Here is a 27169-nt window from a genome sequence, read left to right on the forward strand (position 1 = left end):
TCTGCAAGATGTTTCAAGGATCAGTGAGCATGTTCTTATGTGTGTACTTGGTTGGTTGGGGCAGGATGTGGACACAGTCTATCAGAGCAAAGCAGCTTTGAAAAGAGATGTTGAATACTTCTATTCCTTATGGCATAGCCCGAAGCTGAGCTTTTGCTTATCTTTTAAGGTGCATCTTTCCCTCTCCCTATTAGCAAGTAAATCAGAAAGACAAATACAGTGTATTTTAGATCAACTGCTCTTTTTTTCTTTTGTTCCTTGGAATTAATTCTATCACTGTTTTGGGCTTCTGTGGAATCATAAGTTCTGTTCTCTATCTCTTGCAGAAAAAAAAAAAAAAAAAAAAAAAAAAGATTTCCTGCCAATTGAAAAGAATATCACTTACCCATGTAGTAGCTCAGTAATTTAAGGAGTCAAGGTAAAAAGCTGGCGGTTCTCCATCAGCAGAATGCCACTCAACACTGGAATTCCAAAAAGGCAGAGGGAAACATTTTCAGTCAGGCAAAGTTATTCCAACAGATGTACTCCTTTTTATTTCTTGCGTGCTGTATGGTACTGTTGGTGACTTAAAAGAGGCTTTATTTTTATTCACAGCTGTTGGTGACTTAAAAGAGGCTTTATTTTTATTCACAGCTTCTAGTCCCATCCAGTAACTGAGTTGAGAGAAAGTCTGCTGGCACTACTTGCTGTACAAGTAAAGGGATCTCTGTGCCTAGGTACACTTATATGACTGAGAAAGGAAGCACTGAGTGACTTGGCAGAGGTTTAGAAGTCACATTATACCCACGTTTCCCAAAAAGCGTTTGGAAAAGTCACTGTCAAAAATTTGTTCATAATAGAAAATGAGGCTGTAAGTTTACAGTTTTCGTAGGAGAATTTCTGCTTTTTTCCTCAAAAACCTGAAAGCTCGTCAGTTTAACATACAAGTGTTTTGTTTTCTGATGACTTTCTGTTTTATGAGGAATTTTGTTTTGGTTTCTTCTTTACTGTTTCTAAAAATGAAACGATCTTTCATTAAGAGCAGCCTTCTCAAAGCAAGTCCAGAAGCAGCTGAAGGCTGGTTGATTTCTCCAGCCTTCCTAATTAGGGAAAAAATACTACCTCTGTCAATGGATCTTGTTTTTCCTTTATTGAGACTACCATCTTTGTCATTGTAGAGGATGATCTTGATTGTTTCTATTCTAAGATTCCTTTCTCCTTTTATCACTGAGCAGGCTTTGAACTAAAATATTTTCACTTTCTTTTTTACTAGATTATAGACACAGGTGAGATCTTTCATGTTGTTTCAGAGCTGAGATGCATTAGTTACACCAGGTAACATTCCTTGGAAGAGTGATGGTGCAAGATTTCCTGCAGCTCTGCGTGCTTTCCCAGTACTCCTGACCCTGGCACCGCTGGCTGTACCCAGAACTGCAGTAATCGCTGTAACTGAATATAATTACAGTGATCTAGTTGAAGACTGCTTCTTAAATTACTTTTTATTACTATTTTTTTTATTAAGATATCTTCCGAAATGATAAAAATATACTGATATCCAGTGATATCCAGAGAGAAGTGGAGAGACTTCTGATAGTGGTACATTTTGGAACAAGCCACAGATGAGGAACTTGACAGGGAAACTCCTAGAAACACTTAAGTGTTTCTCATGATATAAGGTTCCATTCTCACTCTCTGTCTTTCAGTGTGAGGCTTCTCTCTTGGGACACTGATTTGAATGGCTGCTGTCTCAGGGAGCTTCAGGAATGGCAGAAGAAGCTAAGGCAAAAGTCATTTCATTCAACAGCTGCCTTATTTCTGTGATAGAGTATGTTTTCAGAAATCATCATCATTAGTGCAAATAGAAAAATGAAAGCAGACAATCACAGATTTAAGTTAATTCTAATCTAAATTGTTTCTCTATCACTATGATTCTAAAATACGTACCTGCCAAAGCTTGTTGGTGACATGACACGAAAGGCAAATAGCTTTAAGTTCCTGGACTGGATCTTTAAAGGAATTTCCTTCTGTTCTAGTAGCTGAAAATTTATTTGTGGGTGGTTTATTTGGAAAGTAGGATGTTGTATTTGACTCACGTAGTTAAGCATTGCCCCACAAAACAAAAGTCATAGCAGTCATGATTAAATCTTTCCATTTTGGGACAGATGGTTAACTTTCCTCTTACTGTTTCAAACGAAAAGCTGAATACCTGCATGATTGGATAGCACCTTGTGATCTGTGGGGATCTGAAAACTCTTTCTTTTGACTTCTTGCTTCAGGGTTATTTCTAATCTATAGTTACATAAGCGGCCAAATTGATCACTAATAAAAATCTGGAAGATAAAAGCAGATGATCAAAGTAGTGAAAATGTTCGGTATTTTTTATTCACTTTTGCTCAAAGATGAAGCAAATTCTCTAATAGAAACAGTTCCACTTGTACAAAAACAGTAGTTCAAAATCAACTAAAATACATTTTCTACAGACATAAGCTGTAGAATGTAAATCACTTCTGGAATTTTCTTCTGAGGCCAGAAAATGCACCAGAATATTTTGCTTCGTGTTTGAATGAATTTTCTATTTGTCAAGCTAGTGTATACATTAAAAAATATATTAACACAGTTTGGTACTAGTAACTTTATGAAGTGCCTCTCAGCTTTGACTTACCTTGTAGTATTTCTCAGGAAACATTTTTGGTGTAACCTTAGTGCCTCTGCTATAATCCTTCACAACATCACACTCTTTCTTGCCATGTTGAATAATTTTTCTGCTGCCTTTGTCGCTGTCATCCACAATTTGGATAGCATATTTGGTGGGATCACAGTGAAGGAAAAGAAAGCTGGAACTGAGATCCATATTGGTGCTTTATGTAACAAGGAATCATATGGGACCGTGAGATGAAAACTAGATGTTATTTTGTTTTTCTTGTTTGTGTTTACTGTTTTTTTTCCTTTTGTTCTTCCAACCTTATATTTCTCTTCCAAATATTGTTGTGATAAGAGGGAATGGAAATGACAATTCTTCCTTTGCTGTGACGTAAGGCTATTCTTCATTTGCAAACAAAATGTTCAAGTCTGCACGATGTAAGAGACATTACTGTTGGTTCAGAACCAATTTAATTCATGTTTGTTTCCTTGGATGGGAGCCTCAGCCATTTATGTGTGAACATCCCCTGTTTCTATTCAGATTGAGATTGTGATGCAAATTTCTTATTTTGCAGACTGGGTGGAATTCAGTCCCTATGAGATCGGTATGGCAAAGTATGGCACTTTTATGTCTCCTGATTTGTTTGGAAGCAAATTTTTTATGGGAACAGTGGTGAAGAAGTACAATGAAAATCCTTTGCATTTCTTAATGGGTGAGTATGTGATGGAAGGAAACTTGAAACTAATTTTAATAGTTCATAAACGGGTGCTTATAAAGACAAGCAAAAATACGGGAAGCAAGAAGTACCATTTTAGTTGGTGAGAAGACAAACATTTGGAAGATTTCACAGACATGGATTGTCATTTCCTAGCTTTGGGCTTCTGGTAAATCTGAGTTTGACATAATGTGTTCCATAATCACAAGTCTGTTCAGAATGAAAGCAGCTACTTACATATTGTAGTATGTGGTTGGTTTTTGTTATTATTTCTTTTTTCTTCTTCTACCAGCCTCCATTCATTCTTTGTTTTCACTTTACAGGTGTCTGGGGCAGCGCGTTTTCTATATTATTTAACAGAGTGCTCGGTGTCTCCAATTCTCAAAACAAAGGTCCCACCATGGAAGAAGAGCTAGGTAACTTTAGTAAATAACTACGCTATTAAGCAGAACAATTCCTAACAAGATTCAGTGGACTCTCTGTAGAAAGATGGCACTTTGTTGGAAGTGGCTGTAAGAATGTGTAATGCAAGCAATTTGAACTGCTGACATTGCTAGATCCTAGTGAGGGTAGGGAAAGGAAACTAGAACTTTTCATACTTTCTTTTCTAATCAGTATCAGATGAACATCACATGCATATATCTACCTAATATTTTCATAGAAGTGTAAGATCTTTCTTATGCTAGTTTTTATAGATTGAAAGATGACAAATGCTTTTTTAGGTTTTTTTAATTTGCTTTTATAATCTCTTGACACAGTGCTGTATTATTCTAGAAATAGTCAAGTGAACATAAATTTTATCATTTCTGAATTGTTAGGCTACCTATTTCTAATCACAATTCAGCTGCTGGTTTCTGATCCTTCGCTTAATAATTTGGTGATTTTGTTTCCATTCCTAGTGTACGAATGGCAAAATAAGTGTAACAGAAGAGTTGTAGTTTGCTTGGGTTGGACTGCTATGCTTTATTTGAGAATGCTGTTGATAAGGAAACAGCTTTTAAACAATTTTTTTCCTACTAAGAAGGCATTACAGGGAAATTTATCTAAAGCAATAGATGATTTTTTTTAGAATGCAGATGAAGATGATTAAAAACCAAATCCTTAAGCCCCTCAGCTGTGTCTCTCTTCTAATAGATGTTACTGAGCTGTTTGAGACTGTACTGCTTTATGAAAGAAAATGGGACCTGTGCCTTCAGGTTCATACACCTCGTACACCTCATGAGTGTTAACACCCATGGAGGGTATCTGTTAATGAATTTGCTCATAGAAGGGTTTATGTAATTGCTTATGATGTTGAGATACAAATTTTTATCTCCTAACCCTGGCTAACATCTGTATTTATTTCACATGTACTTTAAAAACTGTACTCTAAAATGTTAAAATACTGATTAGAGGAGAACCACAATCTGTTACCAGAGCTGCAGATGTCCCAGTAAAATCTCAGTACCACTAGAATGTATGGCAAAATGCCAGCAGGCATCAGAAGAGCCACAGTTGTGCAGAGAATCTGTTAGTCATACTTAGCAGCAGCAAACAAGCAATTTTTCTTAGGGTTTGCTTTAAAGAGATGATGTAATGTCTTAAAACTGGATTTGGTATTTTTGTTATCTTCCTTTTTGATCACTGGTATTAATTTTCACCTGTTTTCTATGACATGGCTTTAGAATTTGTACATGTTTGTCTTTGATATGCGTGTGTATTTTATTGGCATTTTTTAGATAGTGATTGAGGACCCCTGAGTATTAAAAAGTATTTAAGGAGAAATCCATGATGACAAGAGCTCTTTTGTTTTGTTATGTGATTTTATATAGCTATATATATATTCAGAAAAAGCAACAATGGTAGTCATCTGTATTTGTTATTCTTTACAGAGATTAATAAAGCTGTATTGTTTTTACAGTTGGCACTGTGGTAAATCTCTCTCCTTTCAGTCTATCTACTTATAGGAAATAGGTTTGAACCTTGAGCTAAAATAACAGTGATATTGCCATTGCTTTAATATGACATATAATGGAAATGACAACCTAAAAGATGAATGTACCATCATAAAATATGATGATAGAATATTCCAAGTTGGAAGTGACCCCCAAATAACACAGAGTCCAACCACTGGCTTCACACAGGACCACCCAAAACCCAAACCCTACATCTGAGAGCAGTGTCCCAGTGCTCTTTGAGCTGCAGCAGTGTTCGTCTGTTTGAATATTAGCAGTGGATTAAGGGATCTCCTGTTGTCTTCCTAGTTTGCTAGGAGTTACTGAGACAATAGAGGCTATACATCTGAATTTACTTCAGGTGAATGAGATGTGTCAAATATGATGCAGAAGCAGGTAGTATGTACTGCTTTAGGTTTTCCTTTTGTTTTTTTTTGTTTTTTTTTTTCCAACCTTTTGGTTAGTCTGCTTATTTCAGGAGCTTGGCAAAAATTGCAAGCTAACACCAATATATCCTGATCAGATTCTGAATGTAGAGATGTCCACAACAGATTAAATCTCTTAGCTGTGTTCTCTATTATGAAAAATATCACAGTTATTACAGTTTTATGCCTCATATTGGTTTGAAATTCTTAGCTATCCTGACAATTAAGCTGTAGTAGTTCAAAGTAATTCTGTATCTCTTTTGACAGAAAATATTAGGCTAAAGCACCTTGTAAGTAATGACAGCTCAGACAGTGAAGATGAATCACAGCATCCAAAAGGTAAGGAAATCAACACATTATATTTCATACTTTACTTTCTTCATCAGCTTTCTTGTAACATGTTCGAATTTAGAGGATGTTGTCAAATCCCATTTTCCTTAGTCTTATCAGTCTCTTGCAAATGATAACAGTGGTAAAACTTAACTATTTAGCAGAAGGGTTTTAAAGGAGCCAGTGGCTCAGGAAAACAGAGATATCTTGATCAAAAGCCCTCAGAAGGCCTTTGGCTTGACCTTGTGTCTGCTGCTCAAGTCAGTGAGTAAATGACTCCCTTGCATGCCTTCAGTCTTAGCACCCACCCAGCAAGGCTTCACAGTGATCTGCACTTTCCCGTACATCCAAAAATGAGACTGCCTGAGCCAGTGATCTCCTGAAGTTCAGCAAGCTACTGAGCTCAGAGGCATTGCTTGAATTGTTATCAGCATAGCAAACTAGCACTACCCATTGTTATGAAGGGCTCCTTATCAAATATTTACTTGTGAATGGTTTACTTTGTGTTTCCAGTATTCATAGATATCTTCCAGCACCTGTACAAACAATATCTGGTACAGGAAATTCCTAGTGGTTGGCGTAGTGCTTTAAACAGCGCCCAAATCCAGTTTCCCAAAACAGGCACAACCACATGTGGTAAGAAAAGATCCTACTGAAAAAATTCAGGCATCTAAACCACCTGAGGATGTATGATGTTTCAGTCCAGGTTCTGGTCTTATCCTAATAACATTTTCTGTACATGATGATACTTTTAGGGATGATAGTGATTTTCATCTGAAGAATTCAATTATTTTTTTAACAACTTAGGCAAGAATGGGAATGTGGGTCTGTGTGCTTATTTGTAATTCTAAAGTCTGCAGGAAGAAAAGAAAATCTTGTGAAATGAGCCTTTGATTGGGTCATTAGCTGAGTTGAATGATTGCTTCTTCATTTCCCTTATGTGTAAAATAACAAGGAGAGGTGATATCACATTTTATGCTGCAGATTTCCTGTTCAAATACTAGAAGCTTTGTTTAAGCCAGCAAGAAATTTCTTTCACATTTTGTAGCCATAGTGGAGGACAGCCTGCAGATCTGTTCTGTGTGCACTTGGTTGTCTTGTGTAGGATATTTCTCTGTGGATATTGGAGCTCAGAACTCCGTGGTGTTTGATGTTTGTTTTCTCTCTTCTTGTAGAAAGAGCCTGAGCTTGACTTATCTCAATGTATAAAGCAATGGAAAAGCTGTGTTATGGCAGGTTATAAATGGCCACACCAGTCCAAGTCATTTTAGTGTTTATAACATCTAGATATCTAAGTTTGGACATTTTATTGTACTACTTAATTAAAACTAAATACTGATTATTATGTCTAGTTTAGTGAAGTTACATTTTTCAGATATTTTAGAATTTCTGTGTGATAGCGTTCTCATTTATGCAGATATCACAAAATTTATATCTAATATCTACAACTGTATGCATCCTTCCGTATCCACTGTGATTGTGAAGAATATATCTAACTCTGTGATTGTCTGCAGTTAAGTAAAATAGAAATGACCTCTTTTTAAGCAGAGGCCACCCAGAGCCAGCATAAATACTGCATCTCCACCTGAGAGTGGTATTTTCCAAGGACACAGTAAGGGGATGTACTAAGGAGAACCAAACAAAGATTTCATGAAGATTCAGAGGCCTAGCACTGGTTCCTTAAGGAAAACTAGATTTCTAGCAGTCAGCAAAGGATGAAAGAGGATGTCAATATACATCCAAATGAATTTGAGTCTACTGTATACAGGTATTGGTTTCTCACCTGAGTCTAGGACAGATAAAGTCTGGATGGCAAAGGCAATGAAAATATGACTAGGTAAAATTCAGCTCAGGTCATCTAACGAAGTCCCAGCATGTTTTCCTGTTGGACATATCCACACTGCTGTAGTGCAAATGAGAACATTTGCTGGCTTGTGAAGGTGAGAGGATGATTTCTATCCATTCTCTCCATAAAATTGTTGCAGCAGAGCTCCTTCATTCAATCTGCGGCTCTTTGAAAGAAGGCAGTGGCCTAGTTCTGCTTATTTTAATTGGTCTTTTATTTCAAAAAGCCCAGAACTTTTGGTTTAATACTTCACATGTTAATTATCTCACCACTGAATTTTTTTCTTCATCCTCTAAAGGCACTGAAAATTCAGAGGCAAATGAAGAGTATCAGAACAGCAGCCAAGAAAGCTGGGTGCAGCGAATGCTGATGGCTTTGGTGGGTGATAGTGCCCTTTTCAATACCAGGGAAGGGCGTGCTGGGAAAGTGCACAACTTCATGCTGGGATTGAACCTCAACAGCTGTTACCCACTGTCTCCTCTGGCAGACCTCCTGACTCAGGAATCTGTGGAAGAAGATGAACTAGATGCAGCCGTTGCAGGTTAGTTTGCAGAAAGCCTGTGTTGCTGCATGTTCATTGATTAAACTGTGTTCCTCAGTGTAGTAACATTTACTCAAACTACAGGGCTTACAGCTACTCTTGAACAAAGGTGGGACAACATTTCTCTATAAGCAGTCAGGAGTACTGACCAGCACTGAAGGTTGTCAGATGACTGGGAGTCACAAAAGGCACTGCACAACAGTTTCTGCCTGCCGCCTACTTCCTGAATCCTCTGACAAGCTCTATAGCATAACTACTACCATTTTGGCTTTGTTTGCAAGGAGATGCTGACAGAGGTGATCAAGCCACTGTTGTGTATGGCACCCTTCATTAAGGCTGCTTCTCACTCACGTGGGCTGCTCCGAGGGATGGTCTATGTTCTTTTCACAGGCTAAGCCTTCGGATGGAAGTAGAACCTCTCCTTATCCTTCTACAGCTTTTCTGTAACTTCTCTGACACCTTTGTTTTCCTCTGACAATACTGCTGAGGCAGGATTTGTTCTAGTTGAACATCCTTGCTTTCCTGACTCCATGTTCCTCTCAGTATGACTGATCTGTCAGACGCATCTGCATTTCACAGAATCTCAGGGGTTGGAAAGGACCTCAAGAGATCACTGAGTCCAAACCACAATAGGTGGTACAGGTCAGCATCAGATGGGGCTTGAATAGAAGGGGCTTCACAGAAGGAGACTCCACAACATCTCTGTTGCAGTGCTCCATCACTGCCATCACTGCAAAGAAGTCTGTCTGCATGTCAGTACAGATCTTTCAAGTTCAAGGCTCAGGCCATTACTCCTTGTCCTATCGCTACACACCACTGAGAAAAGCCTGGCCTCATCCATTTTCCTCCCACCTCCCTTTAGATATTTATTAACATTCATCTGATCCTGCCCTTCCCCTCCCCCCCCCAGTCTTCTTTTCCCCTTGCTAAACAGACCCAGGTCACTCAGCCTTTCCTCACACAGGAGATGCTCCAGGCCCTTCATCATCTTTGGCCCTTTGCTGGACTCCTTCTAGGAGATCCCTGTCTATTTTGAACAGGGGAGCCCAGAACTGGATGTTCAATAGTCTAACTGTGTAGTCTAACTGTGGCCTCACCAGGACAGAGCAGAGGGGGAGGATCACCTCCCTCAGCCTGCTGGCCACGCTCCATGTAATGCACTGCAGGATAGCACTGGCCTTCTTGGCCACCAGGGCACACTGCTGGCTGATGGTCGACCTGTTGTCCAGAGGACCCCCAGGCCCTTCTCCAGAGCTCCTCTCCAGCAGGTCAGCCCCCAACCTGTTCTGCTACATGTAATTATTCTTTCCCAGGTACAAGACTCTACACTTGCTCTTGTTCAACCTCATCAAGGTCCTTCCTGCCAATTTCATCTTGTTATAAGCGGGAAGCAAGCATGCTGGTGGCAAACTTGAATTTAAGAAAAAAATCAATTTGCAGAAATTGTTCAGTGCCTTCCCCACCCCCCCGCATGAACTGCATGGTGAATAGGACGGTAGGTGCAGAGAATTAGGTGTCACATTTAATTAGCATTTCGAAGACTTCCCATAGGTAGTGTTAGTTACACTCTGCTGAGTGAAAGCCTCTGAATTTCTGAGTTTTCTTTTGGCGCTGGTGCACTTTTTTTCTTCCTTAGTAGAGAATAGAGCACTGCGTTATGGATGTGGTTTTCCCTATAGAGAAATTAAGTCACAGTCAAGATAGAGTGCGGAGTTTCTGTGGTACAAACTGCAATGCTTGTGGATTATTGTTGACATCTTTCAAGTCAAGGAGCTGCCATTCTCTGTTCCTTCCATGTTCCTGTGTGGCAGCACAGCACTGTCAACCATCCCACGTTATAACAGTCACTGCAGCCCCTATTTTCCATCCAGAGGAAATAGATTGTCCCAGTCAGTCATTAAGCAATAGTAAATACCAGATGTCGTTTAAAAGCTTAAGGAGCAGGCGCTGTCTAATGTGTATTTGTTAATGTAACAAATCCCTTTGAGTGGTTGTATAGTAATTTCCATCTGTGCTCCACTTTCTAAATATTTTTGCCATCTCAGAGGTGTTTACAACGGGGTAATCTTAATATTTATAGTGGTTCTAAAAGAGGCAGGAAAGCGGGTAGTAAATTTATGGTTGGAAAAAGTGACAGTTGATGAGAATTTTGCATAATTAAGACACGTGGATAATCTTCAACATCAACTATCAGCTTCCTGGATTTTAATTTCAGTTGAAGTAAAATGCAGGCTTGACAGAATGAGTCTGTTCCTCCAAAGCAATTACTTGACCGTCTGTTACCTGAAAATTCTTGGGCTAAAATGTCTGGTGGAAGTTTGCTATAGCTGCAAGTTTTTAATATTTTTGGGAGCCCAGACTCATAAACCTGAATTAACAACTGAAATCTAACAGCTGTGAATGGCCCCAGTGTAGCCAGGAGTAGTAAAAAGCCAAAACAAAGCACAAAATGTCAGTAGTTAATCTAAAAATTCATCACTCAGTAGTGCAGAACGTATCAACATTTTAATGCTGCTGGTGAATTTTGCTAATAGATGTAAGAACCTGGGAATCCAGAGGAATAGATAGAAAGGAAACTTAGGAACGAATTTGAAATACCATGTATTACCATGGCACTGGATGCATTTAAGCACTGCATATTTATTCCTATCAGTAGGAATTTTCCTAGCAGCTTGAGTACAAAGAAGTCCGGATTGCTTGGACTTCGCTTTTATTGACAGACCCCAAACAGAAAAGTAAATAATCAAAATGGATATAAGTAATGTTTTACATCTCCAGTAATCTCAAGCCTTTCACAGATACAACTCATGCTCTGGGAGTTCAGCAGGGGTGTGCAGTCTGCTTAGAAAGAAACATTCCTACAGACCAGATTCTGTTCTTCTGACAATCAGCGGGATTACTGCTGCCTAAGTCAGCAGGCCAGCATCTAACTCCTTAAGCACTGAAGCAGAGAGTGTACATGAGAAAACTGCTCTTGCAGTGGGCACAGTAAGAGTTGTAAATTGGTAAAAATGCCAGCCTAGCATCTGTATTTGAACTGTATTCTGATTTTGTTTTTTTCATGTGTGTGCTGTAGTTTGGGAATTCTGTCTCTTTGGTGCTTACATTCCCAGCTTATATAATGAAAATACTTGGCATCGTTTTGCTACGGATTCCATTTGTGCTGAGAGTTTTCTTAACTGACTTCAAATATGCTTTAAAAGTTTACATTTCTTGAGCAGTTACATTGTGAACTCAGAGTTGTTTTATTTCTGTGCCTTAATATTACAACACACCAAAATTCCTTGAGAAAATGCCAGATGAATAACAATAGGGAAAAAAAACAACAACTTACAATCTCCACTTCCTTACTTCATTATTTATGGAAACTCTGCTATAGTAGATGCACGTCAATAGCATGCCCTTTTCATCGCCCTTACTTGCACTGAAGCTGCCATCTGTGACAAAATTTGGTCTCTAGAGCACAGTCTTTTTTTATGTCCAAGCAGCTCTTATTTATTGCCAAGCTGGCTGTGTATCCGATTGCTGCAGATTAGGCAAGCATCTCATGCTTCTCTCTGTTGGCTGTTCCATGAACTGAAAGCTTCTCGTCATACAGATACAACTTTCAGAAGAGCAGTCTGCCTGATCTGAAAATTCACATCCCAGGCTCTCAAAGCATAAATATTCCTTTCAGCATTCACTCTGGTGCATAATGGTGGGCTGACCTAGCGGGGATACAGGAGTACGTTGTGTGATTGTCCTGGGAGCATGTGTTGTAAAATATAAAAAGAACAAAGGTTTCTTACCCAGCCCTCTAAAATAACTGCAGCATAGGGTATAAAGTAAGCAGTGCTTCATTCAGCGTGGTTCAGTCTGGCTGCTTGTCTTATCTCACTGGTTCTACTGCTGGCCTCCATCTCCATTGTGTAAATCCAACCAAACTACATGCTGAGTCTGCCCTTAAGTTCAGGACGTTAACATAAAATAACTAACTACTGGATAATCTTCACTGCGTTTTTAGTTCTGGACACACAACATGGATGTAGGTTATGTTTTGGAACTTCTCAGTTCAAAAATCAAATGTACTTCTAAAAGATACTGTGATAAAAAGAAAAAGGTCTAAAAGTGAATTTCTCCTGTTATTACAGGAGTCCATGAATAATGATAACAATCCATGTGGTCATTATAAATTCAGTGATGATATTACAATGCTTTATCCTGTTAAGTATCTTAACAGTTATGATAAGTTGGAAGATAGAATCATGAACGCTGTCTCCATAGAGCTGTCTTATTTTTGGTAGGAGATTTATGTATGCAGTAGTATAAAAAAATACAGGAGGTGGTACAAACTTAATTTAAAAGATCACTGTTAACTTGACTTTGGCTTCAAATTCAAGTTTTATAAAGAAATCTAATACAAAACTTGACCAAAGATGTTTTTTCAATTTTTGGGAATTCTACCAAGAACAAAGGTTTAAAATAAATAATTGTTTGAAATCCTTCAAAAAAGGAGGGGGAGATCAGAACTGTTTTAATTGTGCTAGGGATATGTGTAGTAGGTATATCTTTTTAATGGCAGATTTTGGATTGTAAGGAATTCGATAAATGCTAGTATATTTTCATTGATTTATGCTAATTAACAGGTATGAAATATACCTGTTTTTAAAATAAGTCTCTTATTTAGCTCTTTAGCACCAAGCAGTAATTTGAAGATTCTTATAGGAATCAGAGCAAATATTAGGAAACTGGTGGGTCATTTTTTGTCATTTCTTATCCAACTGCAGTTTAGTTAATAATAATAACAGAACTAACAAAATATATGATCAGAGATGTTTTGCTGCTCTTAACAGTATTTTTTTCTCATGGATCCTGAAATGAAGAAAGAAGTTTGTTCTTTCAAATTGGAATTTGAATCAGTTTTGATCTTCTTTTTTCATGTTAAAATATCTTTCTTTCAGATAATTTCTACCAGTAATAGGTAGGTGATAGTAAATTTAATCATACAAGAAATAGTTACAGCATTCTATTCAGCATTGCTTAGATTACACTGCCCTCTATAGATATTGTCATTTGTTTTTAGTCAAAAAGCTAAGCCAGCTAAATCAGAAATATTTTTAAAATCTGGAGCTAGAAAGAATTGTCAGGAGCAAATTTTTAACTACTCACAACCATAGTTTAACGATATCCAGAGGATTGATAAGCACAAAATCGCCCGCCAAAACTCATTTGATTTTTCCTGAGTTGCACCCAGAGAATATTGGGATTGAAAGGAAAACATCTTCCTCAGCCCTCTGTTTGGACATTGATGGAATGACTTGACTCGGAAGGAATCTTAAATTAGGTCGTCTAGTTTGAAAACATTAGGCATAGGAACTATTTTATGATGACAGTAAGTAGCTAATTCTGTCCACTGCTTAATTTCATATGTGAATATGGGTTACAGTAATGAGGTCATGAGGTTTGGAGTGGGTTGAAAAGCAAGTTGTTTGACTTGTTAGCCCGAACAGTCAGGAACAGACATAGACAGGGAGTGCCCCAAAGCTCTATGGGAGAATTCCAGTTATTTGGGTGAAGAGGAGCTGGGAAGAACAGAAGGTTTCGGTGAGAAATTTGGGGAGAAGGTTAGGCAGGGATTGTAGGGCACGGGATGTATGTTAGGATTCTATCTTGGCATCCCACAAACACTTTCCTTTGTGTCATGTGTTGTCAGGTTAAGGGATAAAGCTGGTAAGGGGGTTAAAGCTGGGCATCTGTCCTCATCAGTTATTCCTTGAGCCACTTCCGCTTCTGCCTTGAGGCAGGGTGTTGCTGTAAATGACCTACTGGGCCCATCCCAACTCTGTTTCTTTTTCTCCTTCTCTAGTTCTTAAAATGAGATTTAAGGTTATATATGTGTTCTTTTAATGGCTAGCTGGAATATTGAGCATTTTAAAGTTTGTAGATTCTTCATTACTTGGGGAAACATTAAAAACTCCATCAAAATTGCAGTTTTTAATTGATGTGTTCCTGTTTTGTTTTGTTTTCCTTTGTTCTGCGTAGATCCTGATGAGTTTGAGAGGATATATGAGCCGCTAGATGTGAAGAGCAAAAAGATTCACATTGTGGACAGTGGTCTCACATTTAACCTTCCATATCCACTTATCCTAAGACCTCAAAGAGGAGTTGATCTCATCATCTCTTTCGATTTTTCAGCAAGGCCAAGTGATTCCAGTCCGCCTTTCAAAGTAAGAAAGATACGGTATTCTTTTATTCGCATTAATAAATTTAAGTTAAATTTTATTTTTCCAGTTGGACTGGTTGCACACTTAATGATTACAGCTGGCCATTCTGTCTGTCTGCAGCATTAAAGCAACTTGTTTCCACACCAAGGCAGAATATTCCACTCTGCCTCAGTTCCTGTTTACATGACTCACACAAGACAAGTGACACAAAGTAGAAGAATGTAATTTGCATCTCTGCAAACCACTATTTGGAATAGTAGCTGTGTTGCTTTTTATGGAAGTCTTGCTGTCACGCTGAATTGCAGATTTTATATCAATAGTTAACAGTTAAGTTTACTGTTGTGCTTTTAGCTCTGTACAGCTGTTCTGTGATGCAAACAAAAAACAAAAAAGATGTTTTTCTGTCGTTGCCTTGTCGAAACAGGTTTTCACTCAGCTACTCTGGTATTGCTAAATATATAACATTTTGTAAATGAAACTAACTGTTCATTTTTATCTCTCTAGGATAATCCCTGTGCTGTTTTAAGTAGTATCCCTGAATGTGTTCATGCCAAAGCAAAAACCACAGAAAAATACAGATTAAATACAGAATAAATACACCTGCTTACTTTCTTTAGCAGGTGTAGAAAGCACGGCTGTTAGGTCACGCAGTCTGTACAAGTTCTGCATCCAGACAGCTCCAGCTGATCAAAAAAGGTTAATGTTGAATGATTTGGTAGCTGTTAAAGAAACAGCAGCACTTCATAGTCTGTTGTGAGGGTCTTAAAGAAGAGGGAACGTTTATTTGAAACCCGAGTGAATTTTAATAAATAATTTTTAAGGAAACCAAGAAAGCATGCTAATTGAGAAACACCTGGTGTTCTTTGTTGGTTTACAGCCAACTTTCAATTAGAGCAAAGAAAGAGCTTTTTTTTTCCCTTTCCGACTATCAAGGAACAAAACCTCAAAACAACATTAAAAAATAACATCTGTAGCAAAATGAGCTCCAGATCACTGTTTTCAAATGCAGAGAAAAACAAGAGGACTAGAAAAGAATAATTTCCATAATCTCCACGTCTCTTGGGGGCTGCTGGGAAGAGTAGAACTCTGAGAGGAACTGGAGTAGTGCCAGGACCTTTCATCTGTCCTTGATTCAATCCCAGAGTCGTCTTTCTTCCTCTAAGTTTTTATTCATTTAAAATTTTCTTTCCTTATTTGTCATGACTACCTTCCGTATCAGCTGGATTTACTGATACAATTCTGTCATTTCCTCTGAAACATTTATTACACTCTTTTTTATGTTCTGCACATGGGGTCTATGTAGAAGGCTATACGTAGTTGTTTTTTCACTCTTCTTTATGCGTTCAGCTTTCTATCTCAATCCATTGCAGTTTTCTGTGTCCTTTTGGTGAACATACCTGGATGGTGTCCTGAAAGTTTTTCTGTAAACTCTAAGTTTGAAAAGGTGAACTCATTTTACAAAAAAAAACGGTGAGAAAATTAAATGATGCCTTGGAATTTTAGTGGTAAACGGTAAAACCACCGTTGAAGGGAATGGTTCATTTGTTCCTGAAGCACAAATATGTGTGTAATAAAAGCAGTGGCGTATCTCTAGCTAATGCACATACAGCCCACAAGCAGAGGTTGTATGATAATGGCCTAAAGGACAGAAACCGGTTCTGTCTACTGGCTGTGCATAGTGCTACAAAGAGTAGATGTCAGTTCAGCAGTTGGGCTTGTTCTGTCTGTGGTAGCACTCTGATACACTTTTAGTACTCTAGCACATTGGAAAATGACAGCTGAATTTAATGGCTCCACACTTGTTTTATCATTTTATCATTTTATACCCACTATCTCTTAATCTCTTGTGCATCCAAAACATTTGCCTCAAGAAAGGTCCTATTTCATTTAAAACCAAGACTGAATATGTTGACTTTCCTTCCCCTCCCTTTCGCACACCCTCATAAATGCTTTTGAGTCATTATTTGCAAATTATTTTGTTTACTGACTTGTTAGAAGGAAAAAAAGACTCTTTTCTAGACTCTTAGCATACTTTCAAATGCTCCCCTGTGTTGTGATGTGACTGGGAACATAACAATGCGTGGACTTGTGTTTATTAACTCTCATTGGTTTCCATAGTGCTGATACTCAGTTTGGAAGTAAAATTACAAATGTTTTTTTTCTACCTGTCAACTCTGTAAATTCACATGAAGATTTATTTGACAGACCAATTCTTTCCTTCCTGTGAATCATCCCAGGTGATGAAGATTGGGCAGACTGAATTAGTTGCTCAGTTTGCTGTACTGGATCTTCTGTGCAAAGATCAGCTTGATCAGTTCTTCTGCAGTAAAGAAGTATGAGTTAATGAAATTGCTTCTAGTACTGACATCTGGTTGAACTGTATCCTTCTAAAGAAAAAAACTACTTTTCAATGAGTGCATTGAAATAATATGCATCTTGTTTCTTTTCAGGAAATTTTACTTGCTGAAAAATGGGCCAAAATGAACAAGCTTCCTTTCCCAAAAATAGATCCAAATGTATTTGATCGCGAGGGCTTGAAGGAGTGCTATGTTTTTAAACCAAAGGATACCTCTTCGGAGAAGGATTGCCCAACCATAATCCATTTTGTACTGGCAAACATCAACTTCCGGAAGTACAAAGCTCCAGGTGAGCAAATAGTTTGGGATGCTGTATCTAGCTGTTCCTTTAAAAATGTTTAATGACAAAGTGATTATAGACCAGAAATTTCTTGTCTTTAAAATGTATCCTAAGTCTGATTGGATGATTAAAAATTTCCAAGGAATCCTTAAAAAGTAAGATGGTAAGTCTTAGATTGTGTTTGTGTTTTGCTTTTGTATGCAGGTCTTCCAAGAGAGACAAAGGAAGAGAAGGACTTTGCTGACTTTGACATTTTTGATGATCCTAATACACCATTCTCTACCTTCAACTTCCAGTATCCCAATGAGGCTTTCAAGAGGCTTCACGATTTAATGGAGTTCAACACCCTCAACAACTTAGATGTATGTATACCAGTGTTGAAGGATCTCAAGGAATCTAGATTGTTAAAAAAGGGAACAGATGATCTGAGTAAAGCCCTTTGTCAGCCATACTGAAGGTTTTATTTCAGTATTTACCTGATAATTTTGATGTACATGGTGCTTCCTCTATTTAGTTGTGCCCCTTGTTGTTCTCAAAATTGAAGCTGGATCAAAACCCTTTATAGCCATTGGGGGCTGGAGTAAACTCAAGGTAGGTTCTATATGAGTTTGTGTAGAAATGTGCTGATTATGGGTGCACACACAACAAATTATGGTATGATTGACTTGTGTCCTTCCAGCATGGGAAGGAAAGTGGAGAATCAGGTCACTGTAGGTAATACAGTGACTGGAATTACATGAAGAAAGTTGGGTGGGATGCATAGTGAGAACAGGGTGAGTAGAATTTGGTCTTCTCACCTAACCTTTATTTCTGAAGTACTGTAATATTAATTTTATAGGAAGCATTACAGTATATGATCCTCTGTCCATAAACTGTGAGGCAAATATGCTGCTGAAAAGGTCAGGAGGTGCTGCCAAGCAGATAAAAAAAGACTAAATATTTTCAGGTCTAGGAAGATGGACCTAATATTATGGCCATCTTCCACATAGAACTACTGAAGTGTAGTCTTGAGTTTCCCGTAGCGCTTGACGCTGTGCTTGTCAGGACCTGTTCCCATTCATGTTCCATTCTACTTTGGTTTCTGTGATGTTTTTGTCATTTGAAGATCAAAAGCCCTGCAGGGTAACTGAGCAAAGGTGGTTGTGTAGGATATGCAGTATTATGTTCAGGATTTTTTTACCCAGGCCTTTATGTATGGTGTTTTTCTAAGTGGAAAAAAAGAGGGGACATAAAACTTCTTCTGTAAAGAAATTTCTTTCCCCATTAACTTCCCAGCAATTAATTATACTTTTTAATTGGTATTAGCTGTAACATGGTAACCCAGTTCCCACATTATCTGTAGAGTAGCTTTCCATGCTCACAGGTGTATCATCTGTGGTAAAGAAAGGATTTTTTTTTTCCAGTGTAGTGAGCAAACCTTGCTATGTTGGGACCAAGAAAGCAAAAGCAAGGATACAATCTTTCAAGATAATCATGATTTCATGCATTATTTAACTGTGAATTTTTGCATTGTTTTGATTTACCCTTCAGTGTTGTTTTGGCACTCGCTTCAGATGGTTTATGTTCCTAAGTGACTTCTTTGACATTGGTGGTATGCTATCATAGCTTGATCTATAAATTACATTTCGATCAGTGTGTTATGCAGTAAAGAAATTGAACTCATAATGATACTCAGCAATCACTTTGAATTTTGGAGCAGAGATGAAATTAGGAGTAGCAGGCATTAAGATCTGAAGGAGTCTTTTCTATGAATTTTATCAATTAGTAAATCATTGAAACTTAGTTATTTTCCTGAATGACATGTTGTTAAATGTTTTCCAGGTGATCAAGCAGGCTATGATGGAAAGCATTGAATACAGAAAGGAAAATCCATCTCGCTGCTCTGTGTCACTGAGCAGTGTTGAAGCAAGGAGATTCTTTAATAAGAACAATCTTAATAACAGCCATACGTAGAGAATGTGTCATAGGTCTGCTGCTTCGAGAAACTGATTCCATCTTTATAACTGGATTCAGAAAGACATTATGAGAGCAACACTGCTCTTGAAAACAAGGGCTGTGCTCAACTCCTGAAAACATTTTCTTGTGAATTTTCAATGTTATTTTGTATTTCCTTTTTTTAATTTTCTTTCTTTTTTTAACATTCAAAGCATTTCAGTGTATTGATATCCATATTTTAAAAGCTATGTACTTAGGTTGGTATGACTACAAAGTCACTGAGTTTATTGTCTTTATTTTTTATCTTAGGAAAGTGTAAACACTGGTCTCTCTTAGTAGGACAGTTGTCTCATTTTTAGTTGATATAAACTGGCATCTTCTGAAATGTGAGATGGAATTAGAAACACAACAGAATAAAAGTTTACTAACAGAGATAATACAGATGAGTTCTTTACCATGGACCCTGATTCCATTCAGATTGCATCAGTGAGATTTCCTTCAGCTTTACTTTGACAAGTCAATAATTACTACTGCTATTCCCTGCACTTCTCTTGAATGTAAGTCACTTGGCTGCTTGTTATCGCTGTTAAGATTGATTTCTTGTTCTGGAAGGGGTTTTGCTTACCCATAACATGGATGTATTGACCTAGCCAAAACTCCATCATCAAACTGTGTTTCATGTGTTGCTTTTCTTGACTGAGTGGCTAACAGCAAACATTAGATAATAAATGCCTATCAAAAAAAGTGAAATCTTTGAGATTAAAAAAGTGAGAACTTTGAGATTATAAGCAGGGTATTTAGCTGGTTATTAATGTTAGTAGAGCTTTTGTAATGGTTATTTAAAAGGATCTGCTCTTGAATCTTTGAGTCACATATGTGTTCACAAAAATCAAAGTCTGCTTGACTGACATTTAAGAATATATGCATCCATCAAGAAAAGGAAAAAAAAAAAAGCCAGCTTTTTACATTTCCTTTTTCTCTCTTGTTCCACAAAATTTCATTGCTTGAGGTTTTTTTAGCTAGTAGCATCTGTGTGCTAGGTAGTTGTTAGTTCATGTATTTCTACACAAATTATTTCCAGATAAATTAAAAATGATTTTGCATGTCATGATTAAAAGCATAACATTTCTGCAAGGGAACAGTGGCAGTGTTAATAGGGATAAATACAATATTCATAGGTAAGAACGTGAAGTAGTTAATCTGCTAAGGGCTGTGTTTTGAAGTCTATTTTTAGTACTTTCAATAATGAAAGACTTTAAGTTAGATATAGGTTATTTGAGTACCATCTGAAAAAGCGATGAAAGTCTTCATAGTAATTTTAGTTAAAAACCAAATATAGAGAAAAATACAGTCATGCTTGATAGACTTCCAGCCTCCTTTAAAATAATGTAATCAGCTTGTATGTAACATAGAAAAGAGCAGAAGGAGCTGATGGGGCCACTGGTGGCACATATGGGAGCAAGATGCGAGAGCTGCACATTTGGGGAGTGCTTGGCTGGTTTCTCTTTGCATTTCTTTATTTTCATGGGATTAATGCTCAGCAGATGTACCTGGCAGTCCCAGCAATTTTTTGTCACCTGTTCTCTTGTGTAGTTCGGAGAAGGTGACAGGGACTGAACTGTAGTCAAAGGTGGACTTACTGTCTCTGAGTCAGTGAAGAACATAAAAAGATGTTTGTAGAGATTTGGACAAAAACCATCCTCAGCTATGCTGTGAGTTGCTTGGCCATCAGCAGATGGAGAAGAAAAGCACTCTTTAGGAATTTCACTGCAGTGAAAACAAGGCATGCAGTTGAAGTTGTTTGCAGGAGTGTGGTCACACGAGCGTTTCCTTGCAAGAGCTATAAGGGAGATTTTGGTCTCAGGATTTCTGTTGATGCTAACAGACCCTCTTATCATTCTGAGAGGGCCTTCAGTATCCTAGCAGACACAGAGGCAGTCGTCACAAGGAGTAGCATCACTTTGACTAAAGACTATTTGAAGCAGGTCTGATCTTGTTTGATACTTTTCTGACAAAACAACTTTTACAATAACTGCTCATTTATCAAAATTTGTGCTAATTAAGTGACTGCTCATTTTGTTGTGAATAGCTGAGATATTTTTTAATTGCTAACATTTCTAAGCCTGGGAGAAGGGAAGTAATTATAATATGTAATAGGTACTGCATCATCCCTCCTTAAATCTGCGTGCGATGCTTGGTAATTAATAACATTTTCTGCATTGATTAATAGGTTTAATAGGTTTTGTTTCTGTTTGAGTTAATGCATGTTTAAAATCAAAAACAAAAATAAAAGTAACTTATCTTAGTGCTGCATAATTTAAACATTTTTCCAATAGATTTTGCAGTACGGGAAGAAACTGGTACCATGATTTTATTGTAATATTTTCTTTGTGTTTTTTTCCTTCTGTTAACATGATAGTTTTTATACTTTGTATTTTATAGTATGTACTTTCTCTGTTTTATGGCAGTGTTTTATCATGCGTTATACAGTTCATGTTACTGCATGTTATCACAAAAAGTAACACTTAACTATTCGGCGCCTGCTGTTTTGACTTTGATCACTGATGTGGTGCTTTCACTTTATTTTTCGGTGAAGGTTATGGAACAGCTCTGTATCTGGAAGCTCTTGGGATAGCTCACATGGAAGAAATTCAAGGCTTTGCTTGTTAAGTCAGTTATGTTATGTTTCAGTTATGTTAGAAACACAACTTCCTCAAGCAGTCCCATGTGTGAAAACAGCATTTCAGTCATTTTCCTGCTGTTGTGTTCTGCTACCGCCACAATACTGGATAGTTTGTGCTATTGTGTGCACATCTGATTGCAGCGTGGGTTTGGGTGCTGCATTTCTGCTGTCTTTAATCTCAGGTTCCTTAAAAAACTGGCAAAAGCCAACATGTTTATTCCTTCAAACCTGTTCAGATCAAATAGCGGTTGGTTTGTTGCTTCTGTCTGCTGAAAGCTGAGAGCACCTCACCTCACCTGCAGGTACTTCACAAACACAAGGACATTGTTTTCTCACTGGGGATCGTGCTGTCTGCCTGCAAGGATAGTGGTTTCTCTGCTTCTGCTGAACCCAAAGTCATCAGAACAAAACCTTGTTCCAACATTTTCAAACATTTGAAATGTCTTTGACTCCCCAGAAGCTCATTGCCAAGTTCATAATTGTAATCTCACAGCAGTCTCAATAAAACCTCTTTTAATTTTATGCCCGTAAACTTGAAGTAGAAAAATCCTTTGTGGTATGATGAGCAGTTTACAGATTCAAACCTATTGCAGGTCAGCTGTACAGCAGACAGATAAGACTTCTAGTCTTACCCAGCACATTAAAAATCATGTGAAGGAGGAGTAGAAGTGAAGAAATAAACTGTACAAAACCCTTCCACTTCTGACAAGTGATGTGAAACCAAGAACATACGCAACTTTTTGCTTAGCCTAAAAGTGTAGTTGTTTGCCACTTCCCCTTCCTTCTCCTAACTCTTGATCTGTTTTAGCCCTGGGATCTTTAAAGGTCATCTCATCCTACAATGTACAGGAGCTTCCACAGCTCCATCAGGTGCTCAGAATGTGGTCTAGCCTGGCCTTCAAGGTCTCCAGGTATGGGGCTCTCACCACATCTCTGGGCAACCTACATCAGTGCCTAACTACCATCACTGTAAAACACTTTTTCCTTATATACAATCTCTCTTCTTTAAGCTTGAAGCCATTTCCCCTTGTCCTGTCACCACAGACTCTGCTAAAGATTCTGTCCACTTTTTTCCTGTAGCTCCCCTTCAGATACTGACAGGCTGCTCTCAGGTCTCCATGGAGCCTTCTCCAGGCTGAACAGCCCCAGCTTTCTTGGCCTGTCCTCATAGGTGAGGGGTTCCATCCCTTGGATCTCTTTTGTGGCCTTCCTCTGGATGCACTCCGGCAGGTCTATATCTCTCCTGTACTGAGCACTCCACATCTGGATGCAGTGCTCCAGGTGAGGTCTCACAGTGCAGAGCAGAGGGGCAGGATCACTTCCCTTGCCCTACTGGCCACACTTCTTTTGATGCAGCCCAGGATATGGTTGGCTTCCTGGACTGTGAGGGTACACTGCTGGCTCATGTCCAGCTGCCTTCCACCAGTACCCCCAGGTCCTTTTTGGCAGCAAAAAGGACTCAGTTCTTTCATCCCCCAACTTGTACTGATAGTGGGGGTGCCACAACCCAGGTGCAAGACCTTGCACTTGGATTTATGGAAGCTCATGAGGTACTCTTTGGCCCACTGCTCAGATTGTCTAGGTCTCTCTGGATGCCATCCCGTCTCTCAGGCATGTTGACTGCACCCCACAGCTTGGTGTCGTGCAAACTTACTGCAGGTACACTTGACCCCACTGTCAATGTCACTGATGAAAATATTAAAGAGTATTGATCCTAGCACTGACCCCCTGGGGGACAGCACTCGTCACTGATCTCCATCCAAACATGGAGTCATTGACCACCAGTCTCTGGACTCAATCCTGCAGCCAGTTATTCATTCATCAAGCAGTCCTCCCATCAAATACGTATTTTTCCAATTTGGAGAGAAGGATGTTGTGAGGTACTGTGTGGTAATTACATCAGCCAGTTCCCTCAGGACTCAGGGATGCGTCTCATCAGGACCCATAGACTGGTATGTGTTCAGGTTCCTCAAGTGGTCACACAGATCCTGCTCACTGTGAGAGGGATGTGGCTTCCCCAATTCACTCCTTCCAAACCAATCTTTCAAGGGCTGTGAGATGAGCAGTTACCAGATAAGACTGAGGCAAAAAAGTTATTGAGTACCTCAGCCTTATCCTTGTCTATCATTACCAGCTTGCCTGTGTCTCTCCCTGGGTGGGTATGCCTTCCTGGACTTTCCTTTTCTGGTTGAGGTCGCTGTAGAAGCCTTTCTTTTTCTTCTTGGCACTCCTATCTTTATGTTTGGAGGAAGTTCTTCCCAAACGTGTGTATGTTTGGAGGCAGATTCTCTCAAAATCTGCTGTGTAGACTGTGGATGTTGGATTGTAGAATGAGGAAAAAGAACTTTTCTCAGGCTGAGAGAGTTGGGGTGATTCATCCTGGAGAAGAGAAGGCTCCAGGGAGGCATTCTAGTGGCCTTCCAGTACCTGATGGGAAGCTGGGGAGGGACTTTTTATAAGGACAGGTAGTAACAGGACAAGGGGAAATGGCTTTAAACAGGAAGAGGATAGATTTAAAATAGATTTTAGGAAGATATTCCTTACTGTGAGGGTGGTGAGGCACTGGAACAGATTGGCCAGCGAGGTTGTGGATGCCCCCTCCCTGGAAGCACTCAAGGCCAGGCTGGATGGGGCTGTGAGCAACCTGATCTAGTGGGAGGTGTCCCTGCCTACAGCAGAGGGTTGGAACTAGATGATCTTCCAACACAAACCATTCTGTGGTTTTGTGATTTTGAGGGATGGCACTGGAAACTTTTTTTTTTAATTCTTTTTTAGCAACGGAAGTGAATGCTCAGAAAAAAAATCCTATTAACCTGGAAAGCGTGAGGGTGCAAAGATGTTGACTTCAAGATTGTTTGCATCAGCAAAGGGAAAATGAGTTTTGGCAGGGAACCAGGCCACAGCAAATGCGTTGTTTTGATCCAGCCTATTTTGTCTGTAGGCTGCAACTTGAGAAGTGTAAACAGGCTCCAGGATTCTCCAGCAGACTGGATCACCCACAGATCTCAGCTTTTGGAGAACCAGCAGGCCTGTTTCTGAGGTTCAACTGCTGTGCACAAACAAATGGATATGATTTTAGCAGCAAGGAGAAACAGGTTGTGCAACCAGACATTTACATACCACATGTTTGCCGATACTCAAACCAAAAGTATGTAGACATTTCCTGAAGCTGTAAATTCACCCATCGCTCTTAGTGCTTTTCACTTCACATGAGGGTTAGATTTGTGTATTAGTCTGACTCACCCAATTAAGTTGTTATACATGGGCCCTTCTCACGCTAGGTAAAAGATCATCATAGCAAAGAATTCCCCATGACAACAAAAACACGAGACTGCTTGCATGCAAAGAAAAGGCAGTGAAAAGATACAGTTGGCAGAGTGACCCATTCACCTTCTGGCTAAGCAAAAAAATGACAATTTTCAGCACAGTAGAATTGGCAATTTCTTACGTGATCATCTAATCCCTGAGTGCTGCACTGCAAATTTGGCTCAAGCAGAAATTAGAGACGGAAGCCTGTGCCAGAAGACTCCTGCTCCCTCTAGGTCTGGTTAGAAGAGATGCTGGAACAGAAGAGGAGATGGAAAGAGCTGCATTTGTTTTCCTTAGGATCTTCCGTTTTCTTGGGGAACAGATGCTGACACAAGACGCTGCTTAAAAATCTGCCACCCTGTGTCAGAGCAATTCTCCTCTGGTGCCATGTCCTTGAAGCTTGCGGTTTAGCTAGAAATAGAAACACAAATACTTTGGAATGATTTTTGGCCTTTCTGTTCCTCTCATTCTCAACCAGATATATATAATTAGATGACTGAGCAGGGAAAAATAGGAGAGAATGTTTTTATTCAGTATGAAACAATAATTTCTGCTATTGCAGAACGCAGAAGTTTTGCGGTTTCCTTCTTCCCATTTTCTACTTTATCACTGTATCTGTTCCTAACCTGATGTTTAATGGGTTGCTGGGGCATCGCCTGCTCCACAGGAACACGAGCACTTGTCCCTGCAGCACAGGAGATCGGTAAGCATTCGGGACGATGAGGTGATGTCAGAGGCATGTTCCCCATCACACATTCGAGCATTTGTTTGCCAATTCGTTGTTTAGGGTGTGTTATGGAAAGCATGAGAAGGAATTGAGATGATGACATTAAAAGAAATTGAGGCAAGTATTTTGCCAGTGTGGTTGGGAACTAGAAACACTGATGCTTTGCAGCTGCTCAGATCTAATACAAGTGCTTCCTTCTAGTCCAGTTTTGCCAAATCCCGGGGATTTACTGCAGGACGTTTATGTCTTACAGACACACACTGTTTATGACACTAACTAACTGATCACAGAAACACTCCGAGGTTGGAAAAGACCTACAAGATCATCCAGTCCAACCATCAATGATGCTAGATGCCAAGCAGAAATAGATACAGCCTTCATGGCTAAGATAGTACCCCTGTGCTGGCAGACACAGGCATGAACGTCCAGCTGTTTGGCTACATGCTGCTGTTGGCAGCCCCAGGGGAGCAAGTAAATGTGTCTGAGCCTCATCCAACCCCATGGAGCAAGGAGCCAGCAGTGCCTGTGCACCTCATGTTAGCAGGCCTCAAGCAGGTTTGAATAACCAGAGACTGCTTTCACTTATTGTGTGCCCATTCTGTGGTTTCTTTTTTCAGGTGACAAGGGACTGCCAAATGCCACACAGATAATCATTTGGTGGCCGGAGTTCAGAGCACGCCTGTATCAGACATTTCCTTTTCTTCCTGTACTTTGGCACTGGAGCTCGGTGCTCTTTTTCTGAATGTACTGTGCATAATGCTCTGCATTACTGCTTTTTTTGGAGCTTGAGCCGTGTTTCACGTGCTGAGTCCAGTAAATGCTGCTCAGCAGAAACCAGGCAGTGGCTCCAGAATGATGGCATGCCAGCAGCAGGAGGATGGCACACCAGGGCTGTGCGCAGCAAGATACAGAGGCTGCTCCTGAGTGTTGGGTGGTCTTGGTTCCCCAAGGATAAAATTTGTGCTCTACCTCACTACTCTTCTAGGCACTTTTGAGACTAGATAGAGAAGTGACACCTAGATTGGTGAAATTGTGTAATTAGTAGGATTTGTGAAGTCACCAATGGATGAAAGTTCCATCCAGGTGTAAAAGAAAAGGCAGATTCGTATCAGCAAGTATAAATAACAGAGAGAAAAAGGTTGTAGGTAAATCACTGAGGGCAAGGGAATTTTTTTGGAAATCCGATTTCTTCCCAACCTGCTTGTTTCTTTTAAGCCATGTCAGAATAATAGAAATTTTCCCTTTATACTCAGCTGCAGTGAAA

At 39.2% G+C, this 27169-nt stretch overlaps 1 protein-coding gene across 7 annotated transcripts in view; it reads left to right on the forward strand.

Annotated features, from left to right (window-relative positions):
- PLA2G4A (phospholipase A2 group IVA) overlaps nt 1–22391 on the forward strand; it is a 109339-nt gene extending 86948 nt beyond the window's left edge. For all 7 annotated transcript variants that reach the window (XM_085231119.1, XM_085231117.1, XM_085231120.1 and 4 more), the window contains 8 exons: nt 3195–3332; nt 3659–3751; nt 5962–6033; nt 8169–8411; nt 14433–14617; nt 17065–17260; nt 17456–17613; nt 19073–22391. In XM_085231119.1, the coding sequence (XP_085087245.1) occupies nt 3195–3332; nt 3659–3751; nt 5962–6033; nt 8169–8411; nt 14433–14617; nt 17065–17260; nt 17456–17613; nt 19073–19204 (1217 nt within the window). In that variant the 3' untranslated portion in view covers nt 19205–22391. The remainder of the gene's footprint in view (nt 1–3194; nt 3333–3658; nt 3752–5961; nt 6034–8168; nt 8412–14432; nt 14618–17064; nt 17261–17455; nt 17614–19072) is intronic.
- The last annotated feature ends 4778 nt before the right edge of the window (nt 22392–27169 follow it).

The sequence above is a fragment of the Meleagris gallopavo genome, chromosome 10 (assembly GCF_905368555.1).
Source record: "Meleagris gallopavo chromosome 10, MGAL_WU_HG_1.1, whole genome shotgun sequence".
NCBI classification, from domain to species: Eukaryota; Metazoa; Chordata; class Aves; order Galliformes; family Phasianidae; genus Meleagris; species Meleagris gallopavo.